At 36.3% G+C, this 18328-nt stretch overlaps 1 protein-coding gene across 2 annotated transcripts in view; it reads right to left on the reverse strand.

The window, feature by feature from the left end:
• LOC5569682 (cGMP-dependent protein kinase, isozyme 2 forms cD4/T1/T3A/T3B) overlaps positions 1-18328 on the reverse strand; it is a 360786-nt gene that overhangs the window by 36248 nt on the left and 306210 nt on the right. For both annotated transcript variants that reach the window (XM_021845098.1, XM_021845097.1), the window contains one exon: positions 11566-11785. In XM_021845098.1, coding sequence (XP_021700790.1) covers positions 11566-11785 — 220 coding nt within the window. The remainder of the gene's footprint in view (positions 1-11565; positions 11786-18328) is intronic.

Genomic DNA, 18328 nt, shown 5'->3' on the forward strand with positions numbered 1-18328 from the left:
TCTAGAGTTTTCCGGGAAAATAGGCCACTATAATTTTTTTGAATTTCACTTTTGGTCATGTATCCACGAGATCTACCTCTGGTGAAAATTTCATGCAAATCGGAGAACCTCCGGCCCAAACATGTCCGATAATTTAAAAAAATGCCCATAACTTCGCTATCTAGGACAATTGTTGTCATATTTTTCTTACTGTCCTAAATATTTTAATAAAGCTAAGAAGTTCAAAGGTTTTGTCCGCCCAAAGCTAGAAACAGCGTCTGATTGTCGTATACTCTGGTGATAAACTTTCCACCTTCAAAAAGCACACATTATCGTTGTAAATTTTAGTTTGTTTGGTATCAGAGGATGGAGGAGTTCTTAGAGAACGTGTTTTTCATGGTCACAATAAAATATTTTGCCAGGGTCATAGTTTTGAGGGCATTTACGTCTTATAGGTTATTTTTTGTTAAAGTTCAGTAAAAAATAAATACGGAGGCCTATAACAGATTTTTGAAGATGAAATTTGTTCCTTCGGTTAGGGACAACTTATATCAATACTAGCTCATATGTTTTGAGCAAAACGGAGCTGCTTATCACACTTAGATGGAGATTCAATCAAAGCTCTCCAAAATAAGCCGTTTTTTCGAAAATATGTTTAAGTCTCCAATGACCCAGGTATGAATCAATTCTATCATTTGATATGGGCGTATGCTGGAGACAAGGCCTGTGAAGAATCTCACGCTATCGTTGATGTTTTAGAAGCTGAGAAGCTGAGAAGCTTCATTACACAGATATTGAACTAGACATCCGCATGATAAAATTTGAAGGGATGCTTTCAATTCATCTCTGGTAAGGTGAATGTAACAGATAAAAATCATGTCCAAAGCAAAAAAACTGAGTCTAAATAGATTAAGCAACACAAGTTATGAATAATATTCATGTTTCAATAACATTTTCTATGTATAAACCACTATTAAACATGATATTATGATTTTCGCATTTTTTTATAAGCCATACTGTATGTAAGGCGGATCATGATTGTTACAGAGAGCAATTAGTTAGAGATACTCTCAATTTTCACAGAATTCAACTCCAGCTGATAAATTGTTATTTTACTTGTTTGCTCAACTTTTCTCATCAACGAAACTATAAAATATTTTACATAAAATTCTTCGAAAAAATCCTACAACAACCCCTCTAGGAATTCTTCCAGAGATTCTTCCAGGCGTTTACTGCAAGCCATGAATTCCTTAAATGATTATCGTCCTCCAGATTATCGTCCTTCAGATTATCGTCCTAGAATCTATTTCAAGAAGTACTACATAATCAGTTTTTCAAAAAAGCCCTCTGCAATTTCTACAGGGTTTCTTTTCTAGCATCCTTCTAAGAACTGCGTCCAGCGTTTATGAATTCGTAAATATACTTCTAATGAGCTTCATAAATTGATTCAGATACACTTGCAGATTTTTTTTCAAGAATTCCAGACGTATCTATCTTCCATCTACCTATCTATCTTCACGCAAATAAAACCGTTCCCAAAAATAGGCACTCTCAGTCACGAATCCAGGAACAAGCTTATTTACGGTTTACGAAAATACACCATGAACATAAATCACATATTCGGGAACAAAGTTCCACAAATCATCCGTAACGCCTGCTGATCTTATCACAGACCGCTTAAAGAAATCATAGAAACGTGATATTTGTTCTGACAAACAAGAACTCCGTTCACAAGAACCAGAACATTGTTCTGGATCGCGTTCGGCGTTCTGCGATCCGTGATTTTAATGACCAATTTTGATTTCCCTTCCACTGCCCATTTTATGGAAGATTATTTTAGGACATTTTCTTCAAATTAGCACAAAATTTACCATTATGGCACAATATTTGCAAATGAACAGGTTGTATAACTTTTAACAGCCCAGAAAACTGCATAATTTGAAGGGGTAGCATCAAAAAAAAAAAAAAAAAAATGTACGTCGTTTGTCCCATTGAACAGGCAGCAACGCACTTGAAATGAAACGTATCAGCTACGAAATCGTTCCATTTTAGCAGCAGGCTTCTTTTTTAGCAGGAACAACGTCTGGATAAGTCATATTTAAATAATATTCCAGCCGAATCTAAACATTTAGATGGAAAAAAGAAAGTTTCTGCCAAAAAATGAACTGCAGTTTTGCACTCGGGTCTGTTTTGTTGACTACTAGTTTTGCGCATGCGTTATTATGTTTGACAACGCGCGTGAACAGAGTTCGCGCTGCCAGGAACCAAATCACAAATATTAATTTTTGGATTTACGGTATCGTGATTTTAAAATCATGGTGTTGGGAGCGTTACGAAACAAGGATGCCAGAATACAAACAAGATGTTTGTTCCCGAACTAGTGAAAACAGTTCATGAAAATCAAATGTGTTGAATCACGATGACAGGATCTAAATCACGAATCTGCATAAGGTGTGCGTTCTGTTTCCTATGATATTTTGTTCACGAATATCAGAACGGATTTTTTACGTGTTCTATACAAATAAAAATAGAATGGTGTTTGTATGTCACAAAATGGCTTACGAACGGGTCAAGGCATTTGAATGATCCCAGGATATTCACCGGAAAAGTTGGAAAAAAGAGAGTGCACGGAACTCTCATTTTGTATGGGACGATCCATAGCGTTTTTTCAACAGCCTACGTGATGGTAAGACGAAGTTTGCCGGAACCACTAGTTCTTCAATGAATTTTGCAAAAAATCTTTTAAGCATTCAGGAGCTAGAAGGCTGTCAAATAGTTATGTAAAACAATTTTCGAGATTTTTCAACATAGTAAGACTGTTTAATGTGAATGTAAAAGATAAAATATATGACGCGTAAGTAACCGCTAGCACCCTCCAACCATAAACTCTTACGTAATTATTGAATGGCCGTCTAGGATTAGATTAACTTCACAGATTGATCTAGCGATTTAATCTGAAATAAATTTAAACCATCTTCCTGGGATTCTTTAATGGGGCAGGTACCGTCATTGATATGATAATTTTCATTGGCACTTTTTTCGTTCAATATCACGAAAGTTAAAATGAAAATGTGTTCACTGTATTCTGTTCTCCAACCGAGACATAGTGAATACATTTTCATCGAACAACTTTTAGTTTTGAACATAAAAACTGCTTTTGAAGTTTTGATGATGGCGATGATTACGATGACGGATTCTTGAACATTTTAGTAGAAAAAAGTGGTTTACCTGTTCTCGTCGATTTCAGACGTATGATGTCTTCAGAGAAGTAGTTCGTAATTGAGTTTTGCATCTTCTCAGAAAATAGTTGAATAGGGTGGCCCTTATTTAGCATTTAATGTTGATTCAAACTATTTTGTTTGAGGAAATTCGTGGTTACGCTTTGTTTCGAACTATTAGAAATCGTTTTTACGAATAACTTTTGATCAAACTATTTATTTTTGCTAAATAATTTATTCTGAAAATTTTAACTTAGGGTAACCTGAAAAACAAGTTGTTTTGGTCTAACATTTTTGTTTTCAGTTTTATGTGAATGTGGCCTTCGGAAGAGTGGTTGGGGTAGTAATGATACAAATTTTTTACTGAACATTTCAAGTTTGTAATTGTGGTTTTGAAGTTATGAACAAATTTATGTGAAAAATTCTGAATTCTTGGGATGTCCTTAACTTATGGAGTTGGTTTGATTTTTTTTTCACTAGGTGGTGGTGACCAATTGATTAGGTTTTCAGTTCAAACGGGTGTTTGGTTCTCGAGATCCGTGCTCTTGAAAATTTGAACTTTGGCTTCGATTCATCTTCACCTTAAAACTCAAACAAGGGCTACCCTATTCGGATATTTTCTAAGATAATCCAAAACTCAATTACGAATAACTTTTCTGAAGACATCATACGTCTAAAATCAACGAGAACAGAGAAAACACTTTTTTTCCTGCTAAAATGTCTATTCGGACCATTGTGCTTTGTTATGTTATCAAGTAATTTTGCTCGATATTTGTCATAGATTACAACAACTTGTTTAAGATTTGCATCTGGAACGCCATCCATGGTTCTTCTAAGAGTTTTCGAATTATCATTCGACAGAATTTATACTAAAGATATTTCCAAAAATCGTTCTAGGAATTCCACAAGGTAATCTTCCAAGGGCTATTCTAAGTATTTTTTTCTAGGCCTTTGATGGAGCTTTTCTTCCAGTTGTTGCTCAGAGATTTTCTCCAGAATTACTTTCAGAGGTCTTCCAATGAAAATTTTAAGGCCACTTATCAATCAAAAAAAAATGTTAACATGTATTTTTTTCTCAAATTTATATTTTTTAAATTATTTGTTCCCTTATTTACTTGCAAGATTTTTCCATAAATTCTTGTTTGATTGCATTTAAAAACATTTTCAGAAATATTTCCAATGATTCTTCCAGGAAAAATCTCCAAGTTTCAAGGAATTTCTCCAAGAACTAGTCCAATGTGTTTCTCCAAGTTGTTTCCTAAGAAACTTCAAGGAAATACTTTAGAGCCTACTTCAGGAATTTGTTAGGTTTCTTTGCTAACGAAATGCAAAGAATTCAACCTATATTTTTTCAATCAGAATACTTCCGAGAATTCCCCTAGAAAGTTGCAAGAGTTCTAAAATAAATCTTCCAGGTATTTCTCTACGGATTCTTCCGGTAATTACTCAGCAGTTAAGATGAAATAGCTTGAAGAGTGCGCTCGTTAAAACCCAAACAAATAAGTTCGTATTTTTCCGCGTAGCCGTAGTGGATTTTTTTTTTCGTTTTCACGTTTTTCACGTCGGCTGTTATCACAAGCATATAACGAGCTCACCACTGGTAATCCATCCTCGACTGAAGTCACTCTAGCTACACAAAAAAAAAACGAACCCGCTTGCTTGGGTTTTACCAAGAAGACGGGGTCGGTTTTTTTCTGTGTCGCCGGAGTGAATTCAGTCGGATGGATTACCAACTAATGAGCGCGTTTTATGATTGTGAATCAAAAATTTGTATCGTGACAATGTTACATTTTATTAATCAATAAACAAACTATGGATGGTTCGTCACTATAAATGTCGACATAGGGCCTTATTCCTATTTTATAAAAAAAAATTGTCGCAGTTATTAAAATCACCTTTGAATAGTTCGACATTGAAAATGACGACGCACTAATAGATACTTTTTAAATTGAGGCCACATGACGAGCATCACTTATCAAGGTAAGTCCTGACCATGCAGCTTTTGAATCATTTCACTAACAGAACTTCCTTCCTTCCTTCCAGTGAAAACCATGGAGGTGCAGTGGTCTCTCGGTCCATCCCTTTCTCGATGACCGTAAGGACGTGGCCGGTGGCGCTGTACAATTTTGGTTATTCTGGTCAATCACTGAGGAGCAAAGCCTAATTGTAACGTCGTCAATGCTTATGCTTATGCTCGTTTGCTCAATAATGGTTCAGTTTAGTGCCTTTGAAAACGCGAGTAGGGGCACATGTCGGATTTGTGATAGTTAAGTTTGGATTCTGATATGAGTATTAAGTAAGGCTAGCATTTCTCGGAGAAGCCATACAGAAAATCCATGCATTTCGCAACTTTCCACTAATGTGTCCCAACACTTCTTCAAGGATGCATCCTGGATTCCAACAATCATCGACGATCAACTTATTCAACATACACTTCATAGTTGCTACTCCGTGATCAATCAGCATAGTAATATTGCACAGAGATTATTAGATTTTTACTATCTTCAATGTACAGTCAGGCTACTCTTGATATTTTTAGATTGACGCCATGGACACATCCTTATGTCCATCGGGGAGAGGAAGGAATGTTAATTAAATAGCCGTTACTAGAAAACCGAAAAATCTCCTGCATTTCCCGTAGCTACCTTGGAAGTAGGAGTTTTTTGATAGTGATGGATGAGGTATTCGACCTATGGATACCACTGTAGTAAGCGGTTAAGTCGATTTATGCAATTCTAGCGATAGATAGAACTGATAGTGGTTGATCTTATAATCAAGGAGGATGCACAGAGATAGGGAAGGAAAGCTTTTAGGAATAATGTTACAAATATGAGAAAGGGATGGGCCTGGGATTAAACCCACGACCTCCTGCTTCGGATGCAGATGCGATAGCAATTAGACTACCAACACCGTCATTTACAGGGATTCATCCAGGATTCCACAAAAACTAGATTCTCATACATGTTGCGTAGGAAAATCTTCTATGAAGTTCTCCAATTACATGTTTTAGTAGTTCGAAGGGAGTGAGCATGTTAAGGCTAAGTAGCCCGTCATTCGTTTTGGCAGCCATGTTGATTTTGCAGCTTGCAATTTCAAAGTGATAAAACTCAGTCATCATAAGTGCTATTGATTCAGAAAAGTATCACTACTTGAGCTTACATGCAAAAAATATGGTGATACTTTTTCAGCTATGTCAGTGATTTTCTTCAATTTGCAGCCATGAGGCGGATTTGCCACAATCATCGATGTCCAGTACAAATTTTAATGACGGCCTACTTTGCCTTAAACATGTCGCACAAACTCGTAGGTTGTACAACTAGCGTTGGGCGATTTTAAATCGATGTTCCTAAAATCGATGTTTGCTTTCCGATCAATCGATTTTTTGAATCGATGTTTGGAGCACCTTAAATCGGGTGAATCGATTCTCTTCATTCGATTCTTTGATTCGATTCATTCAGTTCAAATCGTCAAATATTTCTTAATGAGTTTGTGGAAAAGAAACCATATTTTGAACTAATCTTGAAGTAGTATATCTGTTCGATTGATTTTCGAAACTGATTTGATTGAAAGATGTTGAAAACCGAATGCAAGTGCATTTGGTTTTATTTCAAGCTTTCTAAATGTCATTCGATTCGAATCGATTCAAAAACATCGATTCAAAGGATTCGATTAAATCGGTGAATCGATTTGGTAGTTCAAATGTGAAGCGATTCAGTAACATCGATGTTCTGGAAAAATTTGCCCAACGCTATGTACAACCCTAGATATTGGTACCTAGAGACAGACATTGGGGATTAGTTTCCGCTTCATGGACCAGACGGACTTATTCTTCGAAAGTCAAGAGATTCTTTGTCTAATAGGTTCAACAAACTAGTTATAAAAATCATAAAGTGAAATAAAATATGTGTTCTGAATAAATGGAATATGAAATTTTGAATTTTAGATGTCTTCATCAATACACTTTTAAAGGTATCTTATCCTTCATGATTAAATTATATAACAAAAAAAATCATTTGGCGTATTTTCTGGGAAAATTGAAGAATTCCAAGTTTGTAATTGCAAAACCGGGAAAAATTCTGCCGAAGCATCGTCCAATCTGTTGGCATGATTCTATCAGTCAATCCGTTTAAACGTTCTTAAATACCGTTTTGACTCATATTCCGAACACTTAAGGCCAACAGAGACTTCAAATGCATCTGAAACGCATAAATCAATTTGAATTTGTTAAAATTTTAAATTTCTCGCAAAGTCTAACTGTTAACTGTTGGGTGTGCCGATAAAAATGTTTAGTATTGTTTCAACGGAAAAGTATGGACCAACATTTTGATTCATATGCCGAACACAGTCATTCTGTCTCATGTTCCGAACACCTTGGTTCAAATTCCGAACAGCACGAATAAATGGTATTCAAATGAATTATTTTGCAAATAAGTGTATATGAGTTGGTTTTACTGACCTCAAATTAGAGAATTATCACTATTCCCGAGATAGAAAATAGATTGAAGACGTTAAAATTGAATGGCAATTGACTACCATTTCCTGGTAATTTGACGACATATTTCAGCGAAACATTTCAACCAAAACGCCATACAAAAACCGAGTGTTCGGAATATGAGTTTGTTCGAAGTTTGAGACAAAACGGTACGTCTAAACGTTCTTTCAAATGCAATAATTCTCCGTAGTTCAGAAAAGTTCGAACAAATGTTGAAAACCCTTTATTAGCATCACAAAAAAGCCTGCTTCAATTCACCTGCTACTTCCACAATTCTCGTGTCAGTGAGTTCTTATTGTGCAAAAAAGCTAACTTCTGGAATGCATTTTTTCAGTTTGCGGTGAGAATTTCTTCATCAATGAAATACCTCTATCTCCAAGAAACTGTAACGGTTGTTCATATGAGTGCGAAACCAATCCGATCGCACAATCACTATAGCCACGAGCACGCAGAGCTTCAAGTTCTACCAATGCACCATTATGAATGGCGAGTCAAGCATGGGAATCGTACTTTTGTGTGCTTTCATTTTCATCACCACTGAGCCTCGTAATTAGTTGATGGAAGATTTTACAGCTCATATCTTTGCCTCCACCCCCATAAAGCAAATCAAACGGTTCAGATAAATGAAATGCTAAGTGATATGGAAATTGAAACTGGTTTTTTTCTTCTTCTATCAAACTGTGGTGCAGGTGAAACAACCGGATGAGCGCTCATACATAACTTTTTATCCGGCATGGAAATGCGATTACGTAACTTAGTTTTTATGCCATTGAACTTGTTGTGGATCCATATCACTGCTTCATGATTTTATGGGACTAGTGGATATGAAATTGGGGTCTTCCTTAGCCGAGTGGTTAGAGTCCGAAGCCACAAAGCAAAACCATACTGAAGGTGTCTGGGTTCGAATCCCGATCGGTCCAGGATCTTTTCGTAATGGAAATTTTCTTGACTTCCCTGGGCATAAAGTATCATCGATATACGAATGCGAAATGGCGGTTGTATGACATTTGCCAGAAAACCATTTGCCAGAAAGCCGTTTGCCAGAATCAATTTGCCAGAATGGATCATTTGCCAGAAAACCATTTGCCAGAATGGACCATTCCCCAGAAAGTCATTCCCCAGAGAGACCATTTCCCAGAAAAAAATATTACTACATTACTTTGCTTTGTGTAGCAATATTTAGGTGTGTAAAATCTTTCGATTCATTATGATTTTCAGCGTACGATACATAATTATATGCAAAATAATTGTGACGTAAGTTTTTAAGCTTTTTGTTTGATAAAATGTTTTAAACTAATAATGATATCATAAACTTATTATATAGACAGCTGTAGGGGTAAATATGCAGCTATTCAGCAAGCTGACGGACGTGAGTTCAAATTCCACCGGGCGAAGATATTATTGGATTGAAAATTCTCTCGATTTCCCAGGACATAGAGCATATTCATATCGGCAATACGTTATACACATGCAAAAATGATCAATTGGCAATAAAAGTTCTCAGTTAATAACTGTGGAGGTGCTCGTAAGAACACAAAGCTGAGATTTAGCTCTGTCCCAGTTGGGACGTAATACAAAATAAGAAGAAGAAGGTGTAATAGATTTCCGAGGTTTTCATAGTTTCTGAGAAATAACTGTTTTTTTTAATGTTAAAATAGTCATCAATTTATACAAGCTATTAGGGGTCGTCCATTAACCATGTGATCATTTATGGGAGGATGGAAGGGGGCCTGGCCAATGACCACGATACAAACAATTCTTTTTAAATTTTTGTATGGACGAAAGACCCCGTGGAGGTAAAAAATCCGAAAGAATTGACCACGTTGTTAATGGACAATTTCCTATAGGCAACTGTCTTTTCAATATTCTAATAATGATTTTCCCTTCTTTGAAGATTAGGCTGTTCTTTAGGGCTAACTAATTCAAGGACTTATATGCTTCATAGGAGATTTACCCTTCTTTATATTATTGGCTAGTCTTTATAATTGTACTGTGTGTTTCTGCCTGCAGTTAACAGAAGGAATGGAAGTAATGTAAACTAGGTTATGTCATTTCAATTTATATAATTACAGCTAAAAAAAATCAATATAGGACTGCTGTCAATAAAAATGTCTGTAAAAAGGATTTTTGTAAAAAATGCAAATATCGGGAAATGGACAATCAATATATGTCCTCTATTAAAAAAAACTTAATTGAAAATGATCCAATAATGGAATATTTACCATGACCTTCATCTAATTGCTCATTGAAGATTACTCGAGTGATTCCGAAAACATAAATCTTCATAACCGACTTGTTTCGTAGAGCATGCGATTGAATATGAGAAACCAATATATGTGTGTTTTTTTTTTGGTTTCCACCATTAATCATGGCCACGTAGCAGTCCTGCTAAGAATTTCAAATATATCCGGTTCCAGATAGCTAAAACTAGCAATCAGGGTAAACACAGAAGATTGAGTTTTACGGCAGCCTGTCGCAAATGTTGTAAAACTACTTTAAAACAATAAATAATGCGGTTCAAATTATTATTAAGAGTAAAACAGTTTAACGTTCTTTTCAAGGACTGAATAATGTATTTATATATATGACCGAAAGAACATTGAGTAGTCATTTGAGTTATATTTTTCCAATGATTATTGGCGCTAAACTGATCATATTTCAAACATAATTTTCCCTTCTTTCACTCAAAGGCTGTTCTTTTAAGTTGTGTTGCATTTTTTTCCGCAAAGATACACTAATCATATTTCGGAAATTATTCAACTAAACTAATTCGTGTCAAACGTTTCAGCTTTTTTGTTCTCAGACCAGCTATGCAAGTAGTGAAAATTGCATAAAATTGTATGCGAAGGATTTTAACAACATAGACTAAATAACACGGATCGATCAGTTGCGTTGTTTTATACTTGTTATAATTTTACAAAGATATAAACATTATTTGGAGCAATATTTACGATGCGAGTGAAGTACTGTAGAAGCGACGCTAAATTTTAATTAATTTTGCGCTGCAGCTGTGCAGTGCTAGTAGTCCAATCCTCTTGATTATTTACATTATTTACGTGAAAGTTGACTACACAATGTTTCATGCTATAAGTGCAAATAATATGAGTATATTCAAGATACAAACATGACAAATATCGAAAATTTCGGTAGGCTTGAGGTGAAGATGCATCGAAGCCAAACCTCAAATTTTCAAGAGCATAAACCTCGAGAACCAGCCAGCGGTTTGAGCTGAAAACTTAATCGATTGGTCACACGCTGGTGGTGACCAATCGATTAAATTTTCAGCTGGAATGGCTGTTTGGGTCTCTAGATTTGCGCTCTTGAAAATTTGAGGTTTGGCTTCGATGCATCTTCACAAATATGTCGATTAATTGATATCAAGGTTTAAAACGAATTACAAAAAATGATTCTGGGGAATGGTTTTCTGACAAATGGTCCATTCTGGGGAATGGCTTTCTGGCGAATGGTACATTCTGGGGAATGGTTTTCTGGCAAAAATCATTCTGGCAAATTGATTCTGGCAAATGGTTTTCTGGCAAATGTCATACAATCTGATCTGTCCCAGTGAGGACGTTAATGCCAAGAAGAAGAAGACTACAGATCTATAATAGTAACTCTAAGGATATTGAAAAGTTTCATAGGTCAAAAGATTACTTACGGTTATTCAAAAATTTCTTTCAGTACAAAACTCCTTATCTACAAGCGTAACCAGTAACCTTCTGTAGGTTCATGAATGAGAACTATTATACTCAAGTAGGCTCAAACATAAATTTTCTTATATGTTTCGAGTGAAACGAATATCTAAGGTTATCCAAGGAATCATCTGTAGTTTTGTTGTCAATTTAATTTCAATCTCTAAAAATCAGCAAAACTCACCTCTTGAGGAAATCGGAGTACTCGGCCTGCCGGATCAGACCGGTGCGCATCATGATGGTTTGGAAGCATTGTCGCTCGACGGCCCAGAGCTTGCAGTCGGTGGCCGCGGTGATGGTCGCAGTTCGCTGGCAGTGGTAGAGGATGGCCAACTCGCCGAGCACCTTGGCGCCCGATAGTGTCGACAGGTATTTGCCTTCGCGGGACACCTCGACGCGACCCTCTGCAAAAGAAAGATGGGTTGGGGAAAGAAATAAAGAGATTAGAAACGGCGTGCAGCTTTGATCGTGGAAATTTTATGATTGACATAATGGGAGAAGAGATATAAATTGTTACTGGGTTGTTAAGTAGTGCTGCGAATTGAATCTTATTTTTATTAGCTAATAGAATTTCAAATTGAGGATTATTTTTGCAATTGTTTCCCCTAAGCTTCTTCTCCTTCTTCTTTTTTTCTGGCGTTATGTCCCAACTGGGACAGAGCCTGCTTCTCAGCTTTGTAGATTATTTTTTCCAGTATTCCAGTAAAACTTGCAATTCATCTCGGACTGATGCACCTACTCAGCGATTACTTAGTTTGACGAAAGTATAGCTCCATTTACGTAAATGAAGCTAGTTTCTGTTTTGAACAATTTGCACTTCTAGTCACTGCAGAACGCAATTTTCATACCTTCGCTAATTACCGACAAACTTTCGCTCTCTTTGCAATGGTCACATCTTCACCAAATGCTTAAACAACTCACGTTTCGCCACGATTTACTCACATCCCTCGGAGCTAATTGCGCGATGTAGGTTGTTTGTCTACACATAAACTCCGGTGAATAAATTATCGAACAATTTGTTGTTGGCGAATTCAAAAGTCAGTTACCTCATCGCTGTCAGCAGCAGTGCGCTCGAGGGTAGCCTTCTTTCGGGCCATTTATCTGGTCCACCCCTTTCGGGAGGCGAAATGTCGCAAAAAATGTCACTGGACTGCCGAGACGTATGATGAGCACCGCGACTGAAAGCATTTTTTATGTCGTACATTACGCAAGATGGCATTTACCGGGTGGACAGTTTTATGGACCGTATGTTGTACGATTCGAATGTGTGAACTGAATTTTGCACCCTAGAGATTGGTCGTTATCGTGCGCAGGAGATGCTATCGCGATAGGCCGTAGTCGGTCAACAAATCGGTGCAATGCAAGAGTAGGTGGTTGTTATGACATGACATATGTATGGGCAGCATGCATTCATTGTAATTAGGAATCTTTTAATTTTTTTTAATCAATTTCCGAACACAAAATCGAAGCAGTCTCTAGCCCAGGCTGTTTGATTCAAGTGAGGAAGCAAAGAGTGCCGCCTATCGTGGTCAGTTGTTCCGAATTTTGGGGATTTAGGCAGGAGATCTTGAACTCGATTGGAGGAATCTAGGTTTCCTTCCAAATCGCAAAGAAAGGAGACTGACGCGTTCTATCGGAAACTCTTAAAGCTCACGAACTTCTTCTCAAACATCTTGAAGAGAAGAAGCACATTTTTTTTTTATTTATGACGACAAAACTGAACGTTTGTTCAAGGTCGCCTTGAAAGGTCTCTCAAGTGACTATAAGCCAGCTGGATAGATCAAAAATGGAATAAATGATTTACTTGGATTTTCAACAGTTTAAGTAATCATTATGAAAAAGAGAACCCAATCTGGCATTGTTCGGAAAGGGGTTTCTCAATAATATTATTCAGTTCACTTTAACAAAAGTGACTAAATAATATTGAAGCTTTAGACTTATGTTCGATATTGGTGTGACATGGGAGCATTTCCAGAAACCTGGAGGAAATTTCCAGAACCCCACTCAGTGCCGTCGGTGCCAAAAGTGGGGTCATGGAACAAAACATTGCCGCATGGATGCTAAATGCATGATTTGCGGAGGTTCTTCTCACGCTAAGGACGTCTGTCCTGTGAAAGAAGATACCAAAAAGTTTGAATGTGCAAATTGCGGGGCCCTCATAAGTCTAACTTTTGTAATTGCCCTTCGTGTAGGCAAGTCGTCGAGGCTCGTGCAAGGCAGATGAAGGATAATATCCGTTACGATAACGGTCGTTTCCGGAATTGCCCTGGTAGAGTATCGAACAATGCTCAGTTTTCAATTAACGATCGCTTGATTAAGAGTCATACCCATCAGGAAGATTATAATCATGCTCATTCGCAAACTATTCAGGTAGCCGCTCGTATCTTTAAATTTCGAATATATCTACCTAAGGAAAACCATTTGCCGATATCGTAGCAGGTAATTTGGACTCCTCCCCTTTTCATATTACTAGTAACCATTCTAACTGTTTCAAATCAAATGGAAAAAACCCTGCCACCACAGGAAACTTCTACTTCGCCTCTTCGTCTACCGAAAATTCTAACGGAAAATCATCAGATTATGTACCCACTTTAAGTGATATGTCCGCCTCTGATTTTATTTTTCTAACTGAACAATTGAATCAAATGATTGATGCAATGTTCAAAACCACCACAATGGCTGAAGTAGTCCAAGTTAGTTTAAAATTTAGTAATAAAATTGTCATTGGAATAGGTCTCTCTAATGGATCCAAATATTTAATTAAATATTTGAAATTGAAATGCTCGTTCGTTGAATGGTGAAGAGGATGAGCTGTTTAATTTTCCTATAACAGGTAAAAACATACATGTAGAAGTAATTACTGAAACTTATTAGAAAACCTGAATCCAAACTCAAAAGAGATTTAAAACCTTTTTGTTTATCGTAATGATCGACTTGATGGGACATGTGGGGGAGTTGCTATCATCATTCATAGGCAACTTTTTTCGTCATTTGAAACTTCAAGTGTTTCTGTTAAAACACAGCTTGGTAAATTTACTTTCATGGCTGCCTATTTGCCTTTTCATTGCTCTGGGCAGCAAGTTAAATTGCTCCAAACTGACTTGCGAAAATTGACTCGCAATAAGTCAAATTTTTTTGTCATTAGTTACTTTAATGCCAAACATCGGTCATGGAATAATTTGCAACATAGTTCCAACGGCAGCAGTTTATTTGACGAGTGCTCTACAGGATATTTCTCAATTCAATACCATGATAGTCCGGTTTGTTTTTCCTCTTCCAGAAACCCTTTTACGATTGAGTTGGTCTTAACTGACTCTAGTCACCTTTGTAGCCAACTGGTTACTCACGCTGATTATGATTCTACAGCGTACTTGTACGACAACAGATCGTGCACTATTCATTTATGGTTCGCGTTAAATGAAGAAACATCACTTGGATGTTTGGATACTTAAGACAGCTAAATTTTTCGCAATAAAATTTACAAGTCGTAATACATTTAGACTAGTTTTCCAATGATTTTCTCAAGGAACTTCATCAGAAATTATTTCAAGTATTTGCCCAAAGATTCAAATATTACTCCAAAGATATCCTCAGGATAGTATAGATTTATTTATTTATTTATTTATTTATTTATTTGTTCCATCAACAGGCTAATACTAAGCCCTAATGATACTATATCTACAAAAAACTCTTTTAAAATTTCGCTTGATCGCTTCTCTAGACAGATGGAAATCGAAATAATCTGCAACTCTATTAAAAAGCCTTAGAAGACCAACAATGGCCCCATAAGATCCGTAATTCGTACGCCGAAGGGGAATTTGTAGAAAACTCCGGTTTCGTAGGGTTCTTGGTTGCACCTGCAGCTGGATACTGTTGAGCAATACCTGGCACTCGATCCTGGAAGTGAAGACATCCGAAACGAATAACGCACGAGCAACATTACGACGCATTGTCAGCGTTTCCAACTGTATGAGCTGACAGCGGCTCTCGTAGCTGGGTAAACTGAATGGGTTGCTCCATGGAAGGCGTCGCAGGGCGAAACGGATGAACCTTCGCTGTACAGCTTCAATCCTTTCCACTGCATTATTGTAATAAGGATTCCAAACCGGCGAACAATATTCTAGGGTGGAACGCACCAGCGAGCAGTATAAATTCTTCAGGCAGTAGATGTCAGTAAACTCCTTGCCGACACGAAACAGAAATCCGAGGCTTCTGGAGGCTTTCCCGACCATGTATGATATGTGCTGCTGGAAAGATAATTTGCTATCAAGCTGCACCCCTAGATCCTTTATGCAGCTGGTTCTTTCGATAGAAGTGCCGAAAATATTGTATTCGAACAACAAAGAAAATTCTTCAGAAATTTGAGAAAATGTTCCAAAAATGAGATATTTGTAAGGCAAATTTTAAAGTCACCTCTGATGAAACTTGTGTAAGTTTTAAAGCCAATCTTGATGAATAACGGTTACTAGAAGAACTCATATATCCTTGAGGAGATTTTAGAAGAGTTTCTTGTTAAATTGATTATGATGATTAAAATAAAAAAAGCCAAACAAATGTGTAGGATTTTCTGAAAAAAAAAGTGCTGCGATATTAATTAGTATGGATCGTTAAATAATCTTTTTTAACTTCCATGGGATTTTTTTGAGTAATGTTTGGAAGAACTGCAGTTGTAATTTTTCGATGATATTCTGGAGAAATTTCTAGAAAAAAATCTAGAAGAACTCCATGATGAAACACAGGGTCGAGGTTAAGGAATTCTTTGAAAATTTGAAAAATCTGAGATGAGAATTTTAAAGAATTAGTTGAAAAATCTCGTAACAGTCTCTGAAAAATTATGAATTGTCTGTATCTTAAGATCATAATCAGCTAGAAGGTTGGTGTCTTCGGTAAAGTTAGTCAGCAAATCAAGGGCTATCTGGCGATGAGAAACCCGATTGAGAATTCATCCGCTAGGTGGCACTAGAAACAAATTTTATTCAATCATCTGTATCTCAAGATCTTTCTCAGCTAGAAGATTAGTGTCTTGGGCAAAGTTATTCAGCATATCAAGGGCTAGAAGTTTTCACTATGGAAAAAATAAAATAGTAAATACAGCGTCAATTTTTTTCCCAAATAACTCCCGAGGAATATCCCTTGTGATTCTTCAACGAACTTTTGAGGTATTCAACCATGTGCTGTTGAGAGATTACTCTTCCCATGGTAATTTCTTCATAAATTATATCTATACTTTTTCCGTGCTTTCTAAAAAAAATCATTACCAGTTTTCAGTTCTCCCTGGAATTCTCACGGAAATCCTTCAACAAATTTTTGCTGAAGTTTTTAAAGGCTTTCTGATCTTACCGTAAAATTTCTTGAATTATCTCTTTCAAATTACTTACAAAAAACTTAAGCCAAAGTAGAAATTCTTATCAACATTTCTCCAGGAATTTTCGTTTCTATTACATATAAATTAAAATTTTGAGTTTTCAAATATCATCCAGTTGTTCATTAATAACTGGAGTACAAGATGTTTAAGGAGCTTCACCAAAGTTGTCTTCAAGATCACCTAGCAGGGATTTTTTTCCACAAATTCATTGAGTTCATCAGCAGTTTTTCAAACTTTGCTTTTAAGGTTCTTCGTAATGTTCTTATTCAGAGTCCTTAAAAAATATTTCAGAAAATCTTTTTCGGAACTTCTTCAAGGATTACTTGGAAAATTATCCAGAACTTCCCACAAAAAATATTGGATGATTCTCTTCCAGGTGTTCTTCTTAGGATTCCTCCTGATATTACACCAGATTTTCACAAGCAGTTGAATCCAATTCTGGGATTTTTTTCATAAATAACATATAGAAATCTATTCACTCTCCATTGTGGGTTCAATAGCCACTCCAGGAATACATCAATATTTTTTCTAGGAATAATATCACTTCAAATCAATTTTATATCAGATTTCACGGAAGAACTTTAAAAAAAATTGTTGGATAATTTCAGCTTGAAATAAATTCAAAAATATCACCTAATTAAAAAAATCTATGAATTTACTGTAGAATGATGACGAAAATGCTTACGATATATCCTACAGAGAAGCCAAAGAGATTTTTGTGGTATTTATTACAAAAAAAAAAATGTTCTATTTTCTTCGTCTTCAGCGTTAAACGAATGCATTTTTACTGAAGGTATTTGAATCTATCATCTTCAAAAAATGTTTAACGAGAACTTATCATGGTGAACAGATTGATGTAAAAACTATTTTTTTCCTACTTGCAGAAATTCCAAACAAACTCTTTTGAGAAGAATATTTTTAATTTGTGTGTTATAATTGCCGCAAGGGTTCATTCGAATATTACGTAACACAATAGGGGAGAGAGGGGGTCTTACATAGTGTTACGGTCCATACAAAAATTTGAAATCTTCCATACAAAAGCTGTAACGTGGGGGAGGGAGGGGATCTGAAATTGGCAAATTTTGTGTTACGTAATATTTGAATGAACCCTAATGTAAGATTTCACTAATTCAAATCATGGAGGAAATATTTTCGTTAGTATGAAAATTTGCTGAGGAATTCCTGATGGATTTTCAAAAAATTGGGAACCATACATAGGAATGGCACACAAATTATGTCACGCTAATTTTCAACTTTTTCGACCCCCTCCCCCCTTTGGTACCCTTTTTGTATGAGTCCTCCGAAAATTTTGTAAGGCTTGTCACGCTTGGCTTGACCCCCTCCCCCTCTTGGAGCGTGACGTAATTTGTGCATGACCCCATATGAGGCTTCTGCAATTTACCTTTTTCTTTAGATTCTTTAGTTTTCTTCAGAAAACTCATCAAGAAAGCGTTATGCGAAGAATGGAGAAACAATAAAGTGTTGAAGAAGATGGACAGCAAAATATAGAAGTTCGATAAGAATTTTCTTTAAAAAATATCCTTGCAATCTAATAAAATTCTTTTCTTGGCTTTCGGATTCC

Source organism: Aedes aegypti, chromosome 2, assembly GCF_002204515.2.
Source record: "Aedes aegypti strain LVP_AGWG chromosome 2, AaegL5.0 Primary Assembly, whole genome shotgun sequence".
Lineage (NCBI taxonomy): Eukaryota > Metazoa > Arthropoda > Insecta > Diptera > Culicidae > Aedes > Aedes aegypti.